This window comes from Tachypleus tridentatus, chromosome 13 (assembly GCF_004210375.1).
Source record: "Tachypleus tridentatus isolate NWPU-2018 chromosome 13, ASM421037v1, whole genome shotgun sequence".
NCBI lineage: Eukaryota > Metazoa > Arthropoda > Merostomata > Xiphosura > Limulidae > Tachypleus > Tachypleus tridentatus.
The window spans coordinates 82,626,290-82,652,057 of NC_134837.1; the positions used below are offsets into that span (position 1 = coordinate 82,626,290).

Here is a 25,768-nt window from a genome sequence, read left to right on the forward strand (position 1 = left end):
CTTGCGTCCAAAGTTAATTCACTGAAGCTGTTATGTTCGAAATCTATAAATAACCCTGCTCAATTATAGCTTCCGGGGCTTATAATATACTGACTGCAGGGACCAAACATTATTAAACCGTCTCTTGGCTCGTCGATTTATAAGATTTTAAAGTGAAGTTGTGGAACGTTCGGCTGGCAAAAGTATTCAAAGGTACGTTAATGCTTTCGTAAAATATATATTGTTGATTTTTACAGTCGAGAATCTTTCACAAATTTAGAGAACAGGTGGGACTTGCGCAATACACATTTAACGATACAAGATGAATACATATCTAAATATATGTTAAATTGAAAGAACCGTAGATATTAAAATAATATTAAATCCATTACATGTTTCATTCAGTATTTGGTTATATATTGCTCGTTCCTCTTGTAGAAGGAATGACTAATGAAGCAGATAATATAAGGATTGTGGATAAATCATTGTGAGTTTAGTCTAACTTAACTATCATATTAATCTCTCTACTGAGTCCTGTCTTTGTCTTACGTAGATATGCTTTTCTCCAGTTCCAAAAGCCACAGAGTTTAACACTGAACACAAAGATTCTACTGAACAATACTAAGGTAAGATCCTATATACATATTATTTTATTATTTTGTACTCGTTTGTTTGTATTTTTGTTACGATTGTGTCCATATTATTTTCTACGTAACATTTCTTAATCTTTCTGTATTGCAGGCACTTAATAATCATCATAAAGTGAAGTGAAGAACATAGTGTAGCAAAAATTAGATGAAGTGTGTGGGTTGTTTTGCTTCATTTTTGAGATATTTTTCATTCTCTGGTGTGGTTGGCTACAACAACCCTAGATGGCAGAACTAAAGGCGCATTTACTGAAAGGTTGTTTTAACACAAAACCTATACATTCTGTTAAATGTAGAGAAATGAGCATCGGATTGTAATGTTGCGAGTCCATCCACCTGCCACTGACCCACCAGAGGGGGAGAGGGAGGCTACAAGAAAGAAAATCATAGCTATTCTTTGTTTCGAATTAAGAACAAAGCTACATGTTGGACTATCTACGTTGAGCCCATTGTGAGTGTCGAACCTCTATTCGTAGTAATATAAACCTACAAGTTCAGTGCTGAGCCACGACTAAAAAAAATAAAACTAAGTGACTTAAACATAAGTTAATATCATAGTTAAGTGAAATCACAAGTAAACCACCTATTACGAAAGCAATAAAAAGTCATTATAAATAGAACAATTTTCACTCTACTTTTGAATGGAACGGATTATTGCTTTAATTCTGGAATTAATGAGATTATTCACTGATCATAACTTCTGGATAATATTTAAATTAAATATTAACGAATAAAGTGACTGATTAAAACATTTAGAATAAAAGTGAGCTCGCTAAGTGTGATGTACTTAACACACTCGGTTCTTCACACAGTCAGGATTGTATCACTTGAAGGTATTACACTGTAAATGTTATTACGTCAAACCCATTGATAATATCTTTGTGCTGTGTATAAACACACCAACACACACATTCTGGTGGAAGTAATTGAACAATGGGGTGATTATAAAGAAACATTGATAATTTGTACCCAGCGGTGTTAGATAATATCAAATTGGTTAATGAACTCTTTATTATGAAGTACCATGAAGGGGATTCAGTTGAAACGTTTATTTGGAAAACTGTGAAAATTTATATATTACAAAACCCTGAAATTACTGAAACACAAATTGTGAAGTGTATGGTGTTACAATAGCACATATCTTGATGATAATGCTTGGAATGCCACTGTGTTACATTTATTACTGATTTGGTTGACTTTACTTGACAATACAAGCATGGATGGAGTAAACTTCTAATCGTGAACTGATTAAAACTGAGTAACTGCTGATGCTATACTTGTAATCAAATAGAGAAATTATCTATGATTTGTCCCAAAAAAGTAAATATGTTACCTGTAAACAAAAAAACGAAGAATGGTGATTGGGATACAAGAGTAGGAATGAAAGAATGAGTTTTTGAGTCCCGTGAAATTAAAACCCTTCATTAACTATTTAACAGAAACTGAAATGTATCTACCATGCCTAACTCTAAAAGTTAATTATGTGAAAGTTGTAGATCATATAGATACTGTTTCGTATTATTCACTAATAAATGAAAAAAAAATATATATATATAGAAACAAATTAGTACCAAATAGCATTGAGTACCAATGTTTTACTATCGTCAGATATTTGCTTGTATCTTGTAGAATTAGATTTCATTCAGCAATACGAAATAACCCTTAAGATATTCGCAAATGTTCTTAAATTAAATGTGTCATGTTTTAAGCATAACTTTGTGTCTGAAAAGATACTGACTGAATAAGTACAATGTTCACACTTATAAAGTAAAAATTGTGAACAGTTAAACTTACGCAACTTGTATTAAGTATGCTGATATTTGTCGGAACAGAATATTCTAACCACGATAGAAAAAACAGTGTTTAGTAAATTGTATCGTTATTCTCACACTAAATTATATGTGTTACATGATCAAGTGGATGAAATGCTTCTCGATGTGTTACTTGAATCTTTAACTTCTTCGTGGGCTTCTCCAGACGTTTTTGGTTAAAAAGAATATTAATGATTTTAGGTTCTATGTTGACTACAGGATATTAAATCAGGTCTCCATCGTCTAACGTATTTACTGTTATATATTTATTTTAATATCTATTTTGTTTCAGTTGAATATATATTTAGAAGTACACGTAATTTATACTATTAAATGTATAATGCAAAAGTCTTGCCTGTTTTCTAAATTTGGAGAAGATTCTCGAGTTAAGAATCAACAATATATGTTTTAGGAAAGCTCTAGCGTATCTTCGAATATTTTTACCAACTGAACTTTCGTACGCTTTACCCTAAACTTTTATAACCAGACGCACCAGAGACAGAACAATATTGTTGGTTTTCTACAGTTAATATACGAAAAACCAAGAAAGCTATAGTTGTGATTAACGCTTCTTAATCGGGAACGAGCAGATACTTGGCCAGGAACGTTTATAAATTTCAAACATTACATAATTCAGTGAATTAACTTCGAACGTTAGTATTTCTACAAGGACATTACGTATCTTCGTCTGTGAAAAACTAAGGTGTGAGCAGCGAGAGATAGATTACTCATTAAGTGACCTGTGCCAATATTAACTTGACATTAATTCGCCTATTGTAAACCATCGATAAAATGTTCATTTCCGCACCAGATAGGTAACTCACGTGGATTATAATTTTGCAAAACTTTTACACATAAATGATAATTTATAATAATTGTTTGTAGTAACGATTATTATAATCTGTATTGTTGTTTGTATATTAAAATATATTCATGTTAAAAAAGAAAATTGTGTGTATCGATCTTGTTGGCGAATGTCATAAATTACATACATATCAACATTCAATTAACTTCTAAATTATAATTTCTGGCTTTTGAAATTATAACATGTAATATAATAAATCGGAGATTTATACGAAATAAATTATAGTACGAAACAATTGCTTCATATAAGTGATATTTTGAATGATTTGACAGGAACATCGTGTTGTATTAGTGTTATTCAGGGGATATTTACAAATACCTGTTATTGAAACAGTTTTATGTCGATGTTCCATCATTATAAGTCTTGAAACATTCAGGCGCTCCTGCTAAAGCCTTATCATAATCATATTATGGTGTTTTCGCCCACATTTGAACACCACTTGAAAAACTTTGAGATTATTTTCTAAAAACTACGTCCAGTTAGTTTTACTGTAATAGTTTCTAAAAGCACATTTCTGTGTATGTACTCATTCCTACCTTGTTTTTGTACTTTTTGGCGTTGTCATTCCGTATATAATACTTAATTTTCCTTTACTTGTTCATCTCTTTCTGCAAACAATTTCTTTGAAGTGGTTAATAAGTAAACATTTGTTTTATTTTTATGATTTAATAATAGTATATATCGTTAATATTATTATTTTCTCAGTTTCCTCATTGTACTTGTAGAATGACCTCAAATATGTCTATTATACCATAAAATTGGCTACAATAAATTAGTACTTATCACCTGCGTATCCTGGTTTGTTGGAGTTTTATGTTGAGGAACCTACAATAAGGAAAGAACGTATAAAACATGTGTAGCTGTATCGTTCGTATATTCATGTAGAACACTGGATAACAGCAATTAGGTGCTCAAATTTATAACTCAGCATTAACACTTATTTCCAAGCATCATAAAGTAATAGATTGAATGTGACAGTCATGTTGTTTCTTGGTCCTTCCCTACATACGAAGCACTACTATTTTTTATGTGGTATATGTTCTTGAAACAGCTTGTAATAATTCACTGGAGTACATAAAAATGTGTACAGGTGATATACGTGTGTAGTCTTACATACATATATGAACAATATGTAAAGTTGTTGTTGTTGTTTTGGAATTTTGCACAAAGCTACTCGAGGGCTATCTGTGCTAGCCGTCCCTAATTTAGCAGTGTAAGACTAGAGGGAAGGCAGCTAGTCATCACCACCCACCGCCAACTTTTGGGCTACTCTTTTACCAACGAATAGTGGGATTAACTGTCACATTATACGCCCCCACGGCTGGGAGGGCGAGCATGTTTAGCGCGACGCGGGCGCGAACCCGCGACCCTCGGATTACGAGTCGCACGCCTTACGCGCTTGGCCATGCCAGGCCAACAATATGTAAAGTCATTCACAAATCTTGCATAAACCGAATGGTGCACTTACACAATAAACAAGTATTAACCTCACGTTTACAATAGAATTAATCTGTGCATGTCAAGTAAATAGTTTTATTAGTAATATGTGTCAATGAACTTACTATCAATAATATATTGTGGTTTAAGTTTTTAAAATTATTTATAGTATAATTCCTAAATTTCAAAAGAAATTGTATAAATAAATTTACAATCTTAACGTGTTAGCGTAACTTCATGAACTGCACTCCTGATTGTCCATTCTAAGTTTTTTATCTTTTATTGTTCTTATGTTGTCCAACTACTTACAGAATCGTACTATAGATGTTTACCAACTACATTGTTAATTATGAACCTTCGATATTTTATCTCCATCAAAATATAACTTCGTCCCTGCTATTTTGGGTTTATGAGTGTGGCTCATAACTTTACTTTCGAAACGTCTTAAACAAACAAAGTTAGCAGGAAACACATTGTAATTGTGTGTAATCCAAAAAATTTGGAACATTTCATTTCTGGTTCTACAGTGTTCCACATAAAACATTTGGTTGGTATGCCGTCATAAAAATGTTTCATAAACTTGTTGACTTAAAGCTTCTTCTTTCTGAAATATTAACTAAACTTTCTGCAAACTGTTGTTTATCATGAGAATTGGATCTTTCCAATACATTTAAATTCATTAAGCACTAGTAGTAAGGGCTGCTGTTGTGTCAACCTCAAACAATATATCAGGGGGTTTGAGATGATGACGTGAAACAAGAAGACGCGTTTCCAAGGCGTCATAAGATGGGGGCTAATAGAATTTATATTCATCATGGAAGAAACTTTTACAAAAAAAAATGTTCAACAAATCAACTGTAATACACTGTCGCTTTTAGGCCCAGCATTGCCAGGCGGTTAAGGCACTCAACTCGTTATCCCATGGTCGCGGGTTCAAATTCTCGTCACACTAAACATGCTCGACATTTCAGGTGTGGGAGCGTTATAATGTGACGGTAAATCCCCTTATTCGTTGGTAAAAGTGTAGTCCAAGAGTAGGCAGTGGGTAGTGATGACGATTTGCCTTCCCTCTTGTCTTACACTGCTAAATTAGGGACGGCTAGCGCAGATAGTCCTAGAGTAGCTTTGTGCAAAATTCAAAACCAACCAACCTTTCCTACATGGCCCAGCATGACCAAGCGTGTTAAGGCATACGAAATTCACAACAAACCAAAACTATCACTCTTATGATTATACATTATACTTAATATTAAAAATAAACTGTTCAAACTCTACAAAGATAGTTTCTGTCTAAATGTAATGTTCACGATACTTTAACTTAACAAGAGATGATAACTTTAATTTTACATAGAGGTACAAACTCTTAAATGTGTATTCAAAATATTCTGTATTCTCAGTATTTGACAGCATATGTACATTTCACTAACGTACAATGTTGCACACTTTTGTATACTTTCAATATTCTACCCGACATACAGCGGTCATTCAAAGGTTCAGACTGTGAATATTTTTTAGATAAACGGTTTGATTTAATTCTACTTTTAATATTTATTTAGACATCAACATGTAAAATGTATAAGATCTCATTATACCATAAAAGGTGACAGTTAGATGTTGCTGGGTGATTTTAATTAGTTTGGTCACGATCTCAGTCTATAATAAACAGTCTAATTTTTATTTTAATTATCTCATGTTTTAATTTTTCAAAACTGATAATAATTATACTAAATAACGTATTTCAAAATTAAACGATAACTACTGAGCGTTGTAACTAAATTGTTTATGTGTCACTTGGCATTGCTCCTATATGATATTTACATCTTACGTTATTGAACACGTGGCGAAGAAGAAATTATAGCTACCTATATAAGTAACAATCTTCCTACGTCGTGCTTTCTGAACGTAAAGCTTCGCAGTTGCTTTACATACGTTGCCGTTTGGTAAATATAAGTACAAACGACATTTGTTCGCCTTTTTCATTCCACGAGTAAACAGAGACACAAAACTATCATACAAGTATAATGTCTGTAGCTGTAATAGCCCCCCTCCCTAGTGGCACAGCGATATATCTGGGAACTTGACTCGCTAGAAACCAGGTTTCGATACCGCTCGTAGGCAGAGCACTGATAGTGTATTCTTTAGCTTTCTGCTTATCTTCAAGCAAATGAAGTAGATATATCTGTCAAGTTAGGTTTATCGGTGAACAATGGATGCGATAAACGTGAAGCTCAGCAGTTTTGTTTTTGTTTTTTGTGGTTAAACGCTAAGTTACACAGTGAATTTATATGTGTTCTGCACACCACAGGCAGATACACCGACTTTTAACATTGGAAGCCCTAAGACCTATCGCCACGCTGTAATTTCTACATCATACTTAATTGTTGCACTACGACTATTTTGTTTTATTTCTGTAAATGAATTGAATATTTCTTTATTTTTTTATCGAATAATTCATACAAACCCATATAATCAATATAAAATATCACAACTGGCGTAGATACGTAACCTTCATCATAACACGTTAAAATATGCACCTTTCAGTATACCTGGGGTCTTTACTGACTCCGCCTATGTGTAATGATCATGACTTTGATTTAGATGTTGAAAAGTTAGCATACTGGCTTCTCATAGCAGTGTACAGATAAACTGTAAGAAAGACTGAGTACCATTAGTATACAATATGTGATTTATTAATACAAAATATGAAATTTATTTTTATCAATTCTCTCATATGTAGACAAACAATTTCGATAATACAGGGCCACTTCTTCTCTAATTGACATCTCACAATTCATATTAATAAAATATTGAATGAAGAAAAAGATTGCCCGAATATGTGATAAAAAACACAAAATTGTACGAAAATGTGCTATAGGTCCGAACGGGACCACGGGGGTCGAACTACATCAAACTTTGTTTGAGAAATAAACTTATGCCTAATTCTGGGCATCATGTAAGCAAAACATAAAGTGTTTTTCATACACTGCTGGGCAATAAACGTATAGACAAAATATGCATTTTGCGTTGTTAGACTCAACCACTTATTTGAGAAGAGCTTCGAAAGACGAAAATAAGAAAAGGGAAAATAAAAATAAAAAAACATTGTTAACATTTAATAGGGAAAATGTGAACACTATGAAATTAGCCTAAATACTAGCTGGTCAAAAGTTTAACACCATACTGAAACGAAGTGTTAATTAAACACATAACGAAATTTAGTCATTTGTGTTCAAGTATTAGCGTTGTCGATATCTCCCACTGCTCCACGCTAGTACAGCGGTATGTCTACGGATTTACAACACTAAAATTAGGGGTTCGATTCCCCTCGGTGGGCTCAGCAGATAGCCCAATGTGGCTGTATTAGAAGAAAACACAAAACACACACATCTTCCACTGACATCACCTGTGTTACATTGGGTAAAAACATAGCAAATATGTATATTACCTGGGGTTCGCACTGACACTTTTATTCAAAAAAATTATTCGACTGCAAAGCATTGAAAGTTTAACTGTTTTTGTGTCACAGGATGATAATACGACAATTACATAAAAATATAACTGGTTGATGAAAAAAATATTAATAAATATTTTAAAGGAAGAAGCCTATAGCAGTAACTTTCTTTAGTGAACAGGTGATATCTGGGTGACTTCATGACGGTAAACTAAACCAAATCAGAGGGTTTACAACTATCCACCAATACATAGTAGAAAAGTAAGGCAACCACACAAATACACAGTGAATGGCATATAGTTTCACCAAATATTTTACTAGTCATCCCAGCACTTTCAATATTGAATGGTGGTGCAAAGGTGAACGTTGGGTATCTGACAAAAACAAAAACATTGAAAAATGTGGTAGACCTCATGATATTTCAAGCCTTCTGAGTGTAACTACTTTAATGTGAAGGGAAATAGATTAGACGTTAGAAGTGAAATAGATCTTGGGCTAAGTTTAGCAAGTGTAGGCTAAATGAATGTACAGTCGTCGAAGAGTTGACATTAGCTGGTATTGGTTGTCTGTTTTCCTTTCCTATTGGACCGGCATGGCCAAACGCGTTAAGGCGTTCGACTCGTAATCCGAGGGTCGCGGGTTCGAATCCTGGTCGCACCAAACATGCTCGCCTAATTTAGCAGTGTAAGACTAGAGGGAAGGCAGCTAGTCATCACCACCCACCGCCAACTCTTGGGCTACTCTTGTACCATCGAATAGTGGGATTGACCGTTACATTATAACGCCCCCACGGCTGGGAGGGCGAGCATGCTTGGCGCGACGCGGGCGCGAACCCGCGACTCTCGGATTACGAGTCGCACGCCTTACGCGTTAGGTCATGCCAGGCCTTTAAAAAGGTGTGTGTGTGTATTTCGTATAGCAAAGTCACAAAGAGCTATCTGCTCAGCCCCCCTAATTTTAGCGTTGTAAATCCGGAGACATACCGCTGTACTAGCGGGGGGGGGCGCATAAAATAGCTACTCTTAACATTGTTTTTCTGTTCACCAATGTTCCAGTTCAAGAGATGGCTGTTTTGTGTTGCTAGTTATATTAAATGTCTTCTGTTAGAAGTGAGTGGTATTATTAAGTTGAGCTTGACTGTGTGTGTGCACGTGCTGAATGTGAAAGTTCAAGGTAAAAGATAAAGTCATAGACAAGCTAAATACATTAAATGTTTTCTATAGATAATTTAAAAGTTTAGTCCTATGTTTTCATTTACTTCCCCCTGTTATGCAAATAACCTTTGGTATAGTTAAAATATATGGATAATATGTTTTGTTTTAGCACTGAAAGCTCACAGACATATCGCTGTGCTGCTGGGAGCTAAGTTGAACAATAAGTTAGTCCTAGCTTGCTTGATCGCAAGTTCTTGTGTATAATAAAGTTAATTCAAATAAAATTAAAATAATGAAAAATAAATAATCAATGTTAATAATAACATGAATAAATAAATATTGTTTTATTAATTCTTACCTAAAATAATAATTACCTGACATAATAATTACAATTCATTTAATATAGTTCACACAATAACAGCTGTTCTTGATTAACAATGATGGTTTAAATAGTTTCATGACTACAATTATTTCAGGCGACCTGAATAGATTTTGGTATTTAGCGAAAAGCCTATTTGGCAATGATTATTACAGCTATAGTGCTGTCTAATTTATTTAAGGTCAAAGTCCATTCGCCCGCACATAAAATAACGACCTAATTTTAATCCTTTGTCGCTTTACTAAATGAATGTTTTATCACACATTAAAAGCACAAGATATTCGCTTTACATCTAACTTTGATCATAAACACAAACCTTCAGTATATATTATAAAAACCTCATATTCTCTAGATATATGGAGACGTAATATTGGATCAAAATCACAATCGCAGTTTCATTCCGAACGACTACACACTTAATTCTACGAATCTGGATAATATACACATGATCACAAGTTTTCTGAAATGTTGTTAGAACAAAGAAAAAACTAAAAATCGTTGCAGGCATTCTGATTTTACACTTTACACCTCAGGAGGAGATGCACTCAGAAGGCTCAGAAGAGTCCTTCTCTTCACTCTACTCGCGAAATCAGATTCGATACAGGGCAAGTGATAAAGAGCTAAACCGAAAGAATTATAAGTTTACGAGATTGTGCTGCAAACTAATGACAAAGATCTGTTGGTGGTCTACGAGAGATCAAATATTCACTATAAAAAAAACAATAACAAAAGGGTAGGGATATGTAAATCCTAATACCCGACAATTTAGCTGTGGGAGGAAAACGGGAGTACCCTGAGAAAAACCCACTTTCACTAACCAGATGCTGAATAATATATCTGGTTAGTGACTGAGCTGTAAACAAAAAAGATAGTTAAACATAATAAGCATTACTAAATTGAGTTGAAAGACATTAGTAAATTGGTTTGAAGTGTGAAATTAAAGGGTGGCTGATAAATTGTTAAACTGTGCTGTAAGCGGATTACGGTTTACTGCTTTTTTATAAAATTTATTGGCTAGTTGAAGTAAACTTGTTTTTACAGGTGGTATGTTATATATTTTTTCTAGGTAACAGTGAGTAGTGTAGTATGGCAAACGGAAGGCAGTCCTGATTGCCGTGTATTGTAATGTGTGTATTTTCTTATTTAAAGAGTCGGGAATGTTACGGAATACTATGCTGCCATACTCGAACAGGGGGCTAATGTCTACTTTGTACATGAACATAATGGTGTGAGGGGTACAACCTTTCTTCATACTGCTGAATCTTCAAAGGAAGAAAATGCGGTGGTTAATACGTGATGAAATTATGTTAATATGGATTAAACAGGTGAGTTTAGAATTAAAATGAATACCTAAAAGTTTAACAGATTATGAGAAGAAGATCACAATATCATGAATTTTGATTTGTACCTTGGGCGTTGTTAAAGCATAAAATGCATTCAGTTTTTATACATACCAGCAGATTAGCCGTAAAGCCAGAGCGTGGAACATATAAGTTTTTTGTTACTGGAGACGAAGGCGAAACGGGAAATCGAGACCCCTATTGCAAATCTACATGCACACAAGATAAGAAGATAAACATTTTGCGAAGTTAGGGGTTGCACATCACGAAATAAAAATGTTTTCCCGTACCATACATATAAACAAGGGTTTCACTATTGTATGATTATATATATATATTATTGGGATTGTGGCTACTTATTGAAAAAAAAATTACCTCATAAATACAATGAAAGAATCTTACACTATACCGGTAATCTCACGTATAAAAGTTTATCGTGTCTGTAATTACATTACTGGTTAACCGCTAATTAGATTAAAATTAGATTTAACTCTGCATAAAACAATACAATGAGCAGTCTAAAACGGCCATATGGTTATAATACTCGACTCCCACGCTTCGGGCCGGAGGTTCAAATACGCGTCCCACCAACTATCGTTATGACTTGCCGGCTTCCTTTTAGTCTTTCATTGTTTGGTTTGAGCGATATTTAAACCATACCACTGAATATATGTGTTGTCACCAGAAGTGTCAATGAGGCTTCTTCCTCATACTTTCAAGGGATACGTATAAATTAAGTGTTAACATGAACATGGCATGTGTGGAGAGCTAGTGAAATGTTATCATATCAAAGGGTGCAAAACTAAAGAAGAGAGGATCCTAAAGATATGGCGTTTTATACATGGTAAAGTTCCTTGTAATTATATATGATAGTAATAAAAACTTCACCCTGTTATCACAAGCATAAAAACACAAGAACTATTTAGCATTTCAAAATATAAATGCACAAAACCAACAGTGATAAAATACAACATGTAACTTTATTTATTTTCAACGGTGAAAAAAATTACTTCATGACTAAACTGTTCACATCATACCAGTTATGCATCTTTTGTTTAGATAAACACAGAATTGTCGAACCTTTATGAGACAAATGTTTAACAAAAAAACATGTCTAAACTGTTCACATTATACCAGTTACGCATCTTTTGTTTAGATAAACACAGAATTGTCGAACCTTTATGAGACAAATGTTTAACAAAAAAACATGTCTAAACTGTTTACATCATACCAGTTATCATAAACACAGAATTGTCGAATATTTACGAGTAAATTATTTAACAACAGAACATATCTATGTCATGACATTTTATATAGTTCTATTGTTACTCTCTTTTTTCTCTTTGACTAGCAGAAACAAATACTTACTTAGAAACCAACTACTATCAAATAGTAATTTATAATGCCGATAATTCTGACGTAGTAGTCACTCACTATACCACGAAGACTTAGCGGCACCAAAAAAGTTCCATAAGGTTTACGGTACAAAATGAAAATACTTTCCTTTAATAAAATATATTAGTGTGACGAAGAAACCTGCTTTCTCTAACTTACATACAATCATGATTAGATATACTAATTCGGTTGACATCACACGAAAAGACAAACTGAACTTACTTTTATGTGTTAGCTCTTGTTTTCTGTTTCGAGGAAAAAAATGTCCATTTTGCTTCTGTGAGCATTACAAAAACACAACAACAAACGAATCTACATGTTATACTATTTTAAACAAACAGTGAGTTTTCCTGTGGTAACACCCAAAAATGTATTAAATTAGGCTTAACATGACTTTCAAATATGAATATGTTATATTTTCATACTTCTGCGATTTTACTAGAGTTTGCTTTCACCTTGATAAAAAGTGTGTTGTCTTTTACATAGTTGAGCTTCTTCAGAGTTTCGTGGGAAACAAATCTCGGAAAACCATAGCCTAAACTGTCTGGTTCTTTACTTGGCCTCTGAAAGTTTTTCCAGGAAGGGTCCGGCACGAAACTTTCGACAATGTCATAGGCGTTTTCTGGAGAGGCAGACTGATCATGAAGTGTGAAAGAAACAGTGTGTGAAAAGGGCCAAGAAAGGAGGGAATCATATTCTCCTGGCAAAATCTTTATATACACAGACAAGTGACTACCTTCTCCTGCTCCGTTGCCGTTCAGGAAAAGAGTTGCCATCAGTTTGTAACCATATTGGCTAGTGTAAAACGGGGAACTACTTATCTCGTAGCTCTTTCTAGATTTGGCTTCTGACATCTTCTGGGTGTAATCATTAACCCTCCATAGCAGAATTCCAGATGTATTAAGTGTAAGGTTCTGAAACACATTTCGAAGTGAAGTGATCTGGTGTTGTTGCTTCAAGACTAAGCCACTCATCAGGTCGAGGTGAACGTTGGTACTTGACTCCATGTGTAGCTCCAGAGCTAAACGTGAACCCTAACGTGAGAGAAAAAATACACGTCACTTTCATTCTTTTGTTAATACTAATTCAACATAGACAGTTAGTCACCTGCTGAGGCAGCGGTAAGCCTATGGATTTAAAACGCTAAATTCGGGGCACAGCAAATAGCCTGATGCGGCTTTGCTATAAGAAAAAAACACACTTGATGAGTCACTTGAAAAAAAAACACACTTGATGAGTTACTTGAAAAAAAAAACACCAACATACTTTAGATCCACTTGAATAGGAACACATCTCTGAAAACATAGTTTAATAACAAAACATCCTGCTTCACAAAATCATTGTTGGTTTTGATAACCTTCTGGACGCTCTTGTTGCAATACTGCGTGACAAAACGTTACCTAACATAATTAACGTATACTTACGTTGTCAGTCATAACCACATATTCGTTATCGTTCGCAACCATCCATCTTTTATATTAGTTTATTAATTAAAGTGAGGTTATTTCTGACGTTATTTAGAACATGTATTCTGCAATTTAAACTTCATAAAAGTTATTTTGGTTTTGATATCGAATTTTCCATAAATCAGCTTCGCAGATTTCGAATATAATCTTATTTTTTATATCACACAATGATTTTTTACAAATCGGAAAGGAAAATAAAACACTTACTTAGATCAAATTTACTACAAAATAGAACAAAATATGTTTGGTCATTTGTACCTACTGAACATGTGGTAGCGACGAATAAATAATATTGAAAAGAAAAAATAATGTCAAAGTGCACGCACAAAAACATACTATTCACAAATCACACGTCGTGAGGCCTTTTAATATTTTATATACTACTGGTGTGTTTCTCGTGGGTTTATTTGTTTTTGAATTTAGCTCAAAGCTACACGAGAGCTATCTGCGTCACCCGTCCCTAAGTTAGCAGTGTAAGAAAAGAACAAAAGCAGTTAGCCAACTTTGGTACTACTCTATCTTCCCAAAAATAGTGGGATAGACCGTACCATTATAACACCCTCACGGCTGAAAGGCTGAAATTAAACTCGCAACCCTCAGATTAGGAGTACCACACAAACCACCTGGGCATGCCGGTACGTTTCTTGAGGGTTCTAGAACAATCTAGAAGTATGCAAAACAATAATAATAATAACATCTTACTCATTTAATTATTTGTGATAGTATATCAAACGCCAAAATTTTATGTTGATAATCTGTAATATAAGTTCAATACAGCAGATTTAAAAAAGATCAGATTTTACAAAAATATTGTAACTATAAGTAATAAAAATCAACACACATATAGGAACTAAAAATACAACACAAAAGGTTTCTACTTTTTGTAATGAGTTTATAAAAAAAATACTAAAAAGTTAATATTTCATAGTATTTGTTTTGTATTTTTATTCATTTCGCGCAAGACTACAGAAGGACTATCTGCACTAGCCATCCTAATTTATCAGTGTAAGATTGGAGGGAAGGCAGCTATTTATCACTACCCACCAGCAACTCTTGGGCAACTCTTTTAACAACGAATAGTAGGATTGACTGTAACATTATAACTATTTCATAGTGCCGCGATTTAATTAGAATCTACTTTAACATTATTAAATATTACTGAAACCTTTTTGCAAATGTTGTAAACGATGCTTCTTAGTTTTCAATTTAGAAAGACAATTTAAATAAACTATAAAAGCAAACAAACTAAAAATTGTGTAAAATCAAGGTCAAATACAGATAAAGACTCAATTACCTTTTTAGAAATATGATCGTCCCTACTCGCTATGAAAAATAATACTTTCGGTCTTGATTTAATTTCAAACTCGAATATATGAAATAGTAATATAATTTACTGCATACCAAATAAAAAACAGAGGCCTGTAACTCCAGATGTATATATTTTGACTTCGTTTACTGCTATTCAGAAATGTCTAAATTATCTGAAAGTTGAGCAGTTGTTTCTCCTGGAGTTAGAAAAAATTCATTTGTTTCAATACATATTCAATACTTCAGTTAGTTCATTTACGACGTTCAAAAGAATGTTACAGTAAACTTCACCTTGAACTTGCAACCCATATCTCTGAAAACACAATAAAGTGCAACAGATGAACAGTGGTCATTCAGATGGACTTCCATATCTTCTCTGGGGACCTTCGATGATTCACAGTGGTTAGGACATGACACTGGATACCTGGGACATTTGGCTGTGTGGTTCTATAAATATAAATATCACAATGACACAAACATAACTCAGTATCTACCGTTTGTATCGTTTACAATGGTGTAATTATTATAAATATTCTTTCCAAAACTCATTGCAGTTTCACAACATTACGAAAAGCTGTTCGGTTATAAAGCTGCTTAACACATTGAGCAACAAAGAAATTTACTTGTCCGTGAGATACTTTCTCTAAAAAAATGTTAAATAATGTTAAATAATAATAACTTCCTATCACAGTTAGTTGTTTACTTAAAGAGAAACTAAAGATCAACTAAACCATTGCTGTAAAACTTTGTGAGAAATAGTTTCTTCATGGGTATTTAAACCATTAATATAGTTAAGTAACAACTAATAAACATTAGAATTCATTATTTTTCAATTGAGTACCATCGCTTTATTTGTAATTAAGCATATAGCTATACAATGCAGACATATCGTTGTGTTACTGGGGATGGGGTGTTATTGTTGTTTTTGAATTTCGCGCAAAGCTACACGAGGGCTAACTCTGCCCGCCGTCCTTAATTTAGCAGTGTAAAACAACAGGGAAGATAGATAGATAGTCAACACCACCCACCGCCATAGGGCAAGTGTATTTGATGAAACGGTGATTCGAACCCGCAACCATGAAATTGCGACATGAGTGACCTAACTATTTGGCCATGCCAGGTCATTAGGTGGCGGTGCCTTCGTTGTTAACAATATTTTCGGCCTCCTACAGTCAATCTTTCCACTTCCTAAATTTAATTAATTAGTCAACAAACAGCTTTCTTACTCGTTCTTTATAATACTATATAATACTTCAATCCAAAATAGTGATTGTTCAGATGTAAAAACACATTGTCGACCAAATACTACTTTTACCCAGAATCGGAAGTTCTTGAGACGTAAAAAACACACTGCCAGTTACACAGTACTCCCATATAGAATCAGAAAATATTGATATGTAAAAACAGTTGCCAGCTATAAAATTCTCTCGTTGAGATTAATATGTAATTCGTATGAGGAAATAGTTGTCAAACATGAAAAGCCTTTCTAACTAAAACTACTATTTTTTGTACATAACACGATTTTTATATCAATTTATTAGGAAAACTTTAATCACTGATGTCGAGAAAACCCACTTGTAGAGAAATATATATGCAAAAACGGCTCGTTTGGGTTGAGAAAATATTTTACATAGAAGAGCGAACAACGTTTCGACCTTCTTCGGTCATCGTCAGGTTCACAAAGAAAGAGGTAACTGACCGGAAGCTGACCCCATGTTTGAAAGGGGTTTTGCAACTGAGTGTCGGAACGTAGAGGGCGGTGTTAGATGTTTGAATATATAATTTTATTTATTTTATTATGTTAAACCCCTTTTTGCACCGTAGAGAAGGTTCAATTTTGAAATGTTTTATCAATTAAAACAATGAAATATTTGTTACCAATCAGTATTACAATTTTTTTACAAGTGTGAAAACATGTTCATGTTATTCGGTTTTTAATTTTAAAAGTGCAACTGTTTTATATAACAGGAATGTTTCTCAGTTTAATTTATTCCAGCGGCGTAGTTGTGTGTAAAATGTTCCCGTCTCTCATCATTTGATGGATATTTTACTTAGGCGATTTTCCCTTAATGGCCCGGCATGGCGAAGCGTGTTAAGTCATGCGACTCGTAATCTGAAGGTCGCGGGTTTGCATCCCCGTCGCGCCAAACATGCCGCCCTTTCAGCTGTGGGTCGTTATAATGTGACGATCAATCCCACTATTCGTTGGTAAAAGAGTAGCCCAAGAGTTGGCGGTGGGTGGTGATGACTAGCTGCCTTCCCTAAAGTCTTACACTACTATCTAGCACAGATAGCCTTCGAGTAGCTTTGTGCGAAATTTAAAAAAAAAAACATTCTGATACTACTCAGTTTCGTTTCCTTCACAGAACAAAATTAACATTATCTTCTTAAGTGATTCAATCATTAACCGCTACCGTATGAAATACTTTAATTAGAAATTTAACAATAAGATTTATATTAGTTATCCTCTACAGTCGATTTCTCTTAAAATTTAGAATTTGAATGATAAATTTACAACATCAAAATTAAGTAAATGAAAATTAATTGTGTGGTGTAAAACGTGACGCGACAGCTAATAGCGTTGTTGTAGGCCTACGTAAGTAGGTTCCAAACTTTAATCTATAAAGAACTTATTTGTGAATACAAAAAAATGGATCGACATTTATAATTCAGTACTACAAAGTACCATGTTATTTTAATAACATAAATACACACAAAGCTTTTCTTATAACAAGTTTAGAAAATTTTCTAGACTACAAGGAATTTTTTTTTTTAAATCTGACCTGTAATGTATCATAAACAAACTCCTTCTGGCAATATCGACACGCCACCAGCCTCTTGGCGCATTCATTCAATTGGTGAGTAGTAACAAATCTTCGCAGAATCTTTAGTCCACATTTATTCTCACAAAATACTGGCTCATACTGGCAACTACTCATGTGGCCCTAAATGATCGGTTATCAATAAATATGTTTTATTATTGAGTTGCTGTCACGTTTGTTGTATTCACAAATAATTTCTTTTGTAACGATCTTATGGTTACTAAAGGTTAAAACAAAACATTTATAAAAAGCTGTTTATATTAAAAGCAAACCACGGGCGTCCAATTACCTCATCACTTAATATGAAATCGGTAGTATGTAAATTATCTTTCCTGTTTAGGTGATCTGGGCTCAAATATTTATAAAATTATCTTAGAAAAATGGAACAAACTTTCAACTTGGAAATAGATTAATCCTATTTATTTTGGATTACACTAGTATTTCCATTTGCAATACGGTTTAGTTATTAATTTGTTATTTTTTACTTACATAAACATTAGTTTTTGCTGTATTATGTATTCCGTTCTGTTACCAGGCTCCAGAGGCGTCACTAAGTGCTTAAAAGATTCGTAGCTCCGTCAAATGAGTTTTTATCAGTTACTAGACATTGTTATGAAGAATTATTTAAAATTTACTGGTGTCACATTTCGGTGTTGTAGAATTTCCTGGCTTATAAGTTTTATGCATACGTTATAGTATATCCTGACTGAATCACATTCACATACATTCAAGAGGAAACTTTAAATTTTAGTCCTAACTAAATTAGGTTTGGCTTGAATACATCAGACTAAAGAATGTCAGAATTAAAATGACGATGAGTTTGCAACGCATATTTCTAAAAGTGAAAACACAATAAACATTACGGATTGCTAGTGTTCCTTCAAATGAGCTTCCATATATTCTCCGAGGATTTTCAATTATTTGCAGTCAACATCATAGGGGTAACTTTTAAATAACTTAAAACACTCTACTCTACATCATCAATTCAAGAGACATAACAAATTCTCATGTTGTCCTAAATATAACTACAAATATTATTGAAATGTATTTTCTAATTGACGTTTAAACAAAAACGTTATCTAGAAATATCAGGCAGAACTAATACCTAGAACTGAAAAAGAAAATAACAAAAATACTAACATTCTTATATTATCAGGTACTGTATATTATGGGATGCGTATTGCACTAGTCCCGTCTAATCTCTAAATTTATAGAAGATGCTTGAGCACAAGAACCACTAAAATTGAAGATTTCTCAAAAAATTCCAGCTCCTCCAGTTCGAAATTTTCAGACAATCAGAATGAAACTTCGTCAAAATCATCAAGACCTGTCGGCCATTTTTAACAAAACTTGTCATGTTGTGTCCGATAATTAGAAGGTGGAAAAAAAGAAGGCAGCACACAGTATATTTGTGTCAACATATGAACAATGTTGTTGATTTAGTTCCTGATAAAAAGGGTTATGTATTCAGAGAGATATTTAGGCCTTTGTGTCTGTTTGTTCTGTGTTTTTGACAAATGGGACTGCTAATTCCATACCCATACGTATTCTACGTGATACTGTGACGACTCAATAATTGTTGTTATTTTCAAGTTTTGCCATTGGTGAGTTTGGTATTCCTCAGGATATTGAGAGTAGTTTTACTAATATTCTTTTGTAACATTTATTTAACATCACACCTATTTAAGGACCAAATGTCGTTGGAGTATGACCTACCCTGCTAATTCAGAGTTTATCATTATTGTAGGTAAACAATTGACTGGGGTAAAGTTGTTTTGACGAACTAGATATGGTTATGAAGCTGATCACTGTTTCATCTGAGGATTATGTTGTTGAAATAAATCCAAAAGTGTTTCCCTCGTGTGCTGTGCCTCAAACTTACACTAAGAAATTACGTCAAAAAGATATGTCAGACACGTGTTCAGAGGAAAACATGATAGATTTATCGCAGACATATTTTGGATCCGACGGAGATCTTGTGAATTACTAACTCTTCCAACTGATAATTCTTCGGTGAGTGAAAATGATAAATGTGAGGAATATAGTTCATCTGGTGAAGTTCTGTTTGCTAGATGTGTAAACTGTTTGTTTTTGAGTTTCATGTAAAAATACACGAGCCCTATCTTCGCTAGCCGTCTCTAATTTATCAGGGTAACACTAAAGGGAAGGCAACTAGCCATCACCACTCACCGGCAACTTTTTCTTACTCGGTTACCAACAAATAGTGGGATTGATCGTAAATTATAACGCCTCCATGACTGAAAGGGCGAGCATGTTTAATGCAACGGATATTCAAACCCTCGACCTTCAGATTACGAGTCGAGTGCCTTAACCTCCTGGCAATGACGAGTCGATGTAAACTAATCATCGAGCAGGAAGAGGATCCAAATATTTTATTACTATTTAAATATTCAGTCCTAAAAGATGAACTGGATAAAGTTACAAACGATTATTTTTTTCCAAAATCGTGCACTTATGAGGAATGGAGACCATCAGACGTGCCAGCTTCAGAGGACTAGGCTATAGTTTACTAAATAGTTGTTTGCAAAGCAAATCAAAGTTGTCTGTGAACTCCCCATGAGAGGTCATGGAGGTATTAACAATATGTGTGACAAAATTATAAACATTTCTTTTGGCCAAAAATCAGGCAAGATGTTTCTCCCTTATGTAAAAAAACCTGTCATATATATCAATTGGATGGAAAACCCGATAAGAAGATTTCTGTTACTCCTTTGAAGTTTATCCAAGCTTTTAAAGAACACCTCAGTCATTCAACTATTGATTGTGTTAAGCCAGAAAAATAACATTTGTGTTTAATCACTTTCAAGTGCTATGAACTTTTATTATCCTTAGGTTATTTGTATTAATTGTGTTATATATTGTCATGAATTTTAAAATTGTATAATTCTTTGAAAATGTATTGTATTTAATGTATTCTTATCAATGTGTATATTTATGTAACTTCTTACTAACACCAATTTTTAATTCTCTAAGATTTACTGTTGTACATTTATTTCAGTATAGTTGTTTAAAGCACGTGAAGTATATTGCTGAACGCGTACTACGCAAGTTCAGTCTCTCGTTTATATATTTAGAAGATTCTTGAGAGCAGCAATCAATAATATGTGGTTTACGAAAACCTTAACGTGTTTTCGAACATTCTTGAACCTTCGAGAAACTCTTATGATTTGTGCAAAAGCAGCTAGCAGAGAGACAGTAATAGAAAATTACAGTTACAATCAGTGTGCTTTTGGCCTCTGAAGCTATAATTGTGATTAACGACTATTAATCGGAAAACTATAGAATTTTGACCCAGAGTGTCTACAGATTTCGAACAAACCGTTTGACTTCAGTGAATTAACTTCGGACGTTAGTATTTCTACAAGTGCATTGAATATTTCTTTCGGATAAAAGACAGCGGTGTGAGGCCAATCAAGCAAGCTTGCTTAAGGGAGGTGTCACAATATCAACTCAAAATTAATTTTTCGTCGTGAACGTAGATCGTCGATAAAATACTCAGTTCTATACCAGTTATAAGACTCAGTATTGTTTGTAACTTTGTAAAACTCCTGTAAACAAACCATCATTTATAATGGCTGTTACTAATAATCCTTACTATAAATTGTATTGTGTTTTTGTTTATATATTAAAACATGTTTGTGTTAAAAAAGAAAACTGTGTGTATAAATATTGTTAACAAATATCATAAATTTGATACATATCAACATTTATTAACTTCTGAATTAAAATTAAATTTCCGGTTATTTGAAATCGTAATACGTAACGTACGAAACATAATAAATTAGAGACTTGTCCATAACACAAATGGTTAAATACAACAGTGTAACCTTAAATACCATAAGTTTAGTTACCTGGTAAAAAAAATATCATTTAGCATTTTGCTAATTGTGATCTGTATCTTTAACAAAATTGTGTAATTCAGAGCGTGTAACATTTCTAAGTAAACTGAAATAATGAGTGGATATAAAACAAACTATCTGCTTATATCAAAAATAAAAGTCAGTTTGGTAATGAGTAAACATCACAATGAGTTACGTCGAGGGATTAGGAAGCTAAAAATCTGGCTGCGATATTTGCATGGGCAAGACCCCTAATACCCCATTTTGAAGCTTTAAGGTTTGCAAAAACAAACGTTGAAATGTATTAAGCATTCTCAGTGATTTAACACGTTCAAGAGCTTCAAAATGTCTCAATGAGCTATCTGATGTGTCCACCAAAAGGAATCGAATCACTTTAGTTTTAGCGACGAAACTAAAAAATAAAAAAATAGTCAGCACAACGAACTAAGAACAACTTACCTCCAATGTATCCCCACTGTATTCCCTGTTGCAGAATTTACATCTGGTCCTCCGCTTAGGACACGTATAGAACAGGTGGTCTTCCATCAGCAACCTGGGAATCATAGCTGCGCACTGATTGGTGCAAGGGATTGCATCGTATTTACACGTATTCAAATGGCCCTACGTGAAAAAAAGAGCAACGATTCCATGAAAGCCACATCTCTTTACTTAAACATTTCAAACTTATACATGGAAGAAACAATATCAGAGAAAACACGAGTTGGAAAAGTTGTTAATATATAACAGGATGTCCGGAAATTGTTAAGAAACTAGTTTCTTCTGAATATGTGACTTGATAACAACTTCCGGATATCCCGTATGTGCATCACAATAACAAACATAGATACAATGAAACTAATTATTGTTACAACACATCATTTTATAACTTACTATAGTGTTTCAAACAATCGAATAATGAGAGCGTAATAAGTATCGTTTACATAATTGGAAAGTTAACGAAAGATACAGAACATGTAAGCATGAAATAGCAATATGTAATATTTTTAACAATAATGACTATCAGATGAAGAATGTGTGAATTACATAAAATACTAAACGTTAGCATAGTGTTCTAAAACCATGTAATATGCATAGATATAGTAACAAAATAAGAGGGAGTCCTCAACAGCCGCGCTGAAACTAGATCTCAAAGCGCTAAAGAGATAGAAGTTTGTAAGTTAAAATTGTGTATTGAAGAAAAAAAATCATAACAGTTCTATGAGCCACTATGCCGCGGCTAAAAACAAATACAAAAATATATTACAACATAAAACTTTAAACCACCTGTGCCAATTTTTTTTATATTAACATAACACTACAAGCAGTACGTTTACATTGTGTCACTATAGAATTTCCAACAATCAAACAGTTAGGTAGATAGTTGAACAGCTCCAACAGAAAAACTGAATCATAACGATTTAAAAAAAATTTTACTAACCCCATATATAGACGACAGAAGAGTGTAGATGGGCCAAAGATACCATTCAATACAAGTTGTCAGCTACACCTTTACCCCCTCTCCCCATAAAGTTCGACAGGTTTACAATTTTTTCTCAAAATAAAACTAATTGTAAACAAAGAGAACATTTCTGAAATAAATTTGATGAGGTAGATAGAGAAACGATAACATAAAGCAGGAGTTTCCAACGACCACATCGCAACTATGAAAATATTTTAGGTTGCGACTCAACTATCTCTACCCACACGTACAAACTGATAGCAAATTACTGTACTTGTTTTAAACTGTCCTTTATCGCAATTCTTATGGCCTCATGACCCTCCTTTTGAGTCGAGACTCCAGTTTAAGGCCCACCAGTAACACAGTAGAATATCTACGGACTTTCAACACTATAAACCGAGTTTCGCTGCTCTGTGTAGCTTTGTGCGTTATTACAAACAATCTAATAAGAGAAACACCAATATAAAAAAATTAAAAAGGGTCACAAACAAGAGATAATCTATTTGATACGATTAGTGATGGCACAAAGTGTAACAATATTTTGTATTTTATTGCAATAAAAGTGACAGAACTCTGCCGTGTAATAGTTTTATACATAAGGTAGTTGCACTTTTTAAAACCTACTTTACGAAAAAATGTTAGTGTATATTAATCATGATGTACGAAAAGTTTCCGATTGATAATCAAATTAAAGAAATAAAATAAAGTAATTTTGCATAAAATAAATACAAATCTACACAATGAGCTATATACCCAGTGTCCTTCGCTGTTATCGAAATTAAATATATAGGGTTATAGGCTAACAAAACTAGATTACCTAAGAAAAATATCTGCCTCTTTAACGGTCATCCTGCGTTTCTCATATAAAGACCGAAAATAGGTTTTGTTTGCGAGAATGAAAGAATGTTGTGGTTTGAGTTGACAGAAAGTACTTTAGTTGCTGGTGATTTGATTAGCTGGTGGAGTTTCTTGGTACATTTCTTAACTCGAAATAAAACTGAATAGTAATAAGTGTTAATACCAACAAAGAATACTGCGTTAGTTTGACAAATTACCACTCTTCTTTTTTTTTTTTTTTTGCTAAATATTACTAAGCGATGTTTTTGGTTTTAAACATTTTGTTTGTTTGTTTTGAATTTCGCGCAAAGCTACACGAGAGCTATCTGCGCTAGCCGTTCCTAAGTTAGCAGTGTAAGACTAGAGGGAAAGCAGCTTGTCATCACAACCCACTGCCAACTCTTGGGCCAATCTTTTACCAACTAATTGTGGAATTGACCGTCACATTATAATACTCCTACGGCTGAAAGGATGGGTATGTTTGGTGCGACGGGTAATCGAACCCATGACCCTCAGATTACGAGTCGAACGCCTTAACCCACCTGGCCATGCCGGGCCTGACTTATACTAAAACTGTGTGGTACAATCGAGCTTTTAAATCATAAAGTTGATGATTTATGAGATATCTTTGTGAGTTAAAAATGCTAAAGGTGTTGTAATCAGAAATGGCTTAAGACTTAACAACGATACTTTGCACGAAACGTAAAAAAAAATGATTTTATAAGACGGTTTTTTTAGCATAAACACTTTATCAACTGACTAACTAAACCCTTCTTATAAACTGTCAACAGAACAACTTACTCTTGTTTTTTTTTTATCTGCAGTACAAATGAAGGTATAATATTAACTTGTATAATTAATCCTCCGTGTCTCCACTCTTGATATTGTTACCGTGGTAGAAAAAAAGTTGAATATCATGTATCTATTTCAGTCGAAACTTACAATGTGCTTGAAAACAGTAGAAGTTCAATTTACCTACATCAGTCAGTCGTTAGGTCCTAGAAAATACGAGATTTACTACGTATATACACGTTAAGGACTAGCTGTAGAATGTGCAATACAGGAATATACTGAGAAACAACGAACCCAACTAACACAAGCCAACGTCTCTGCTTCTGACTTTGTTTCATAATTTCTTACACTTTCATTACTGATAAAATTTTCACGAAACTTGTTAAAATAAATGAGATACTATATACTTATTTTGTGATTGACGTTTGTACTTGTGCCACAATAATATGTATGTGGATTTTAAAAAATAGAAGGATTTATTGTAGCTGGTAAGAGATTTTTAAGCTTTTGCGTTGCTTATACGACTACATCATATCTCTATCTCGCTTACAGCTTTCCGTTATTCTTGTTTCAACTACACTATCTGTGTTCGTTGCTAATTGCCTCATATTTGCTGATAAAACTATACACGAATATAATCCTAGCGATGATGAAACGCTCAGACTTATGTAGCATTGAAGTCCTTTATTTCTGGATGAGATGTTTTGAAAAACTAATGTAACTACTTCAACCCTGTTCGTGGAAAATGCAAAAACGGAATTGGCAT

At 33.7% G+C, this 25,768-nt stretch overlaps 1 protein-coding gene and 1 long non-coding RNA gene across 6 annotated transcripts in view; one reads left to right on the top strand and one right to left on the bottom strand.

Moving 5' to 3' along the window:
- The first annotated feature begins 110 nt into the window (after positions 1-110).
- Positions 111-3,373, top strand: LOC143237718 (uncharacterized). The gene is made up of 3 exons (XR_013020207.1): positions 111-192; positions 533-605; positions 721-3,373. It is a non-coding gene; the product is annotated as an uncharacterized LOC143237718 (long non-coding RNA).
- A 6,296-nt stretch (positions 3,374-9,669) lies between these two features.
- The window catches only part of LOC143237716 (TNF receptor-associated factor 4-like), a 44,779-nt gene continuing 28,680 nt past the window's right edge, over positions 9,670-25,768 (bottom strand). For 3 of the 5 annotated variants that reach the window (XM_076477247.1, XM_076477245.1, XM_076477246.1), the window contains 4 exons: positions 22,374-22,535; positions 18,016-18,177; positions 15,524-15,679; positions 9,670-13,492 (listed from right to left, as the gene is read on the bottom strand). In XM_076477247.1, the coding sequence (XP_076333362.1) occupies positions 12,878-13,492; positions 15,524-15,679; positions 18,016-18,177; positions 22,374-22,535 (1,095 nt within the window). In that variant the 3' untranslated portion in view covers positions 9,670-12,877. The remainder of the gene's footprint in view (positions 13,493-15,523; positions 15,680-18,015; positions 18,178-22,373; positions 22,536-25,768) is intronic. The other 2 variants (XR_013020205.1, XM_076477248.1) reach the window with 2 other exon arrangements.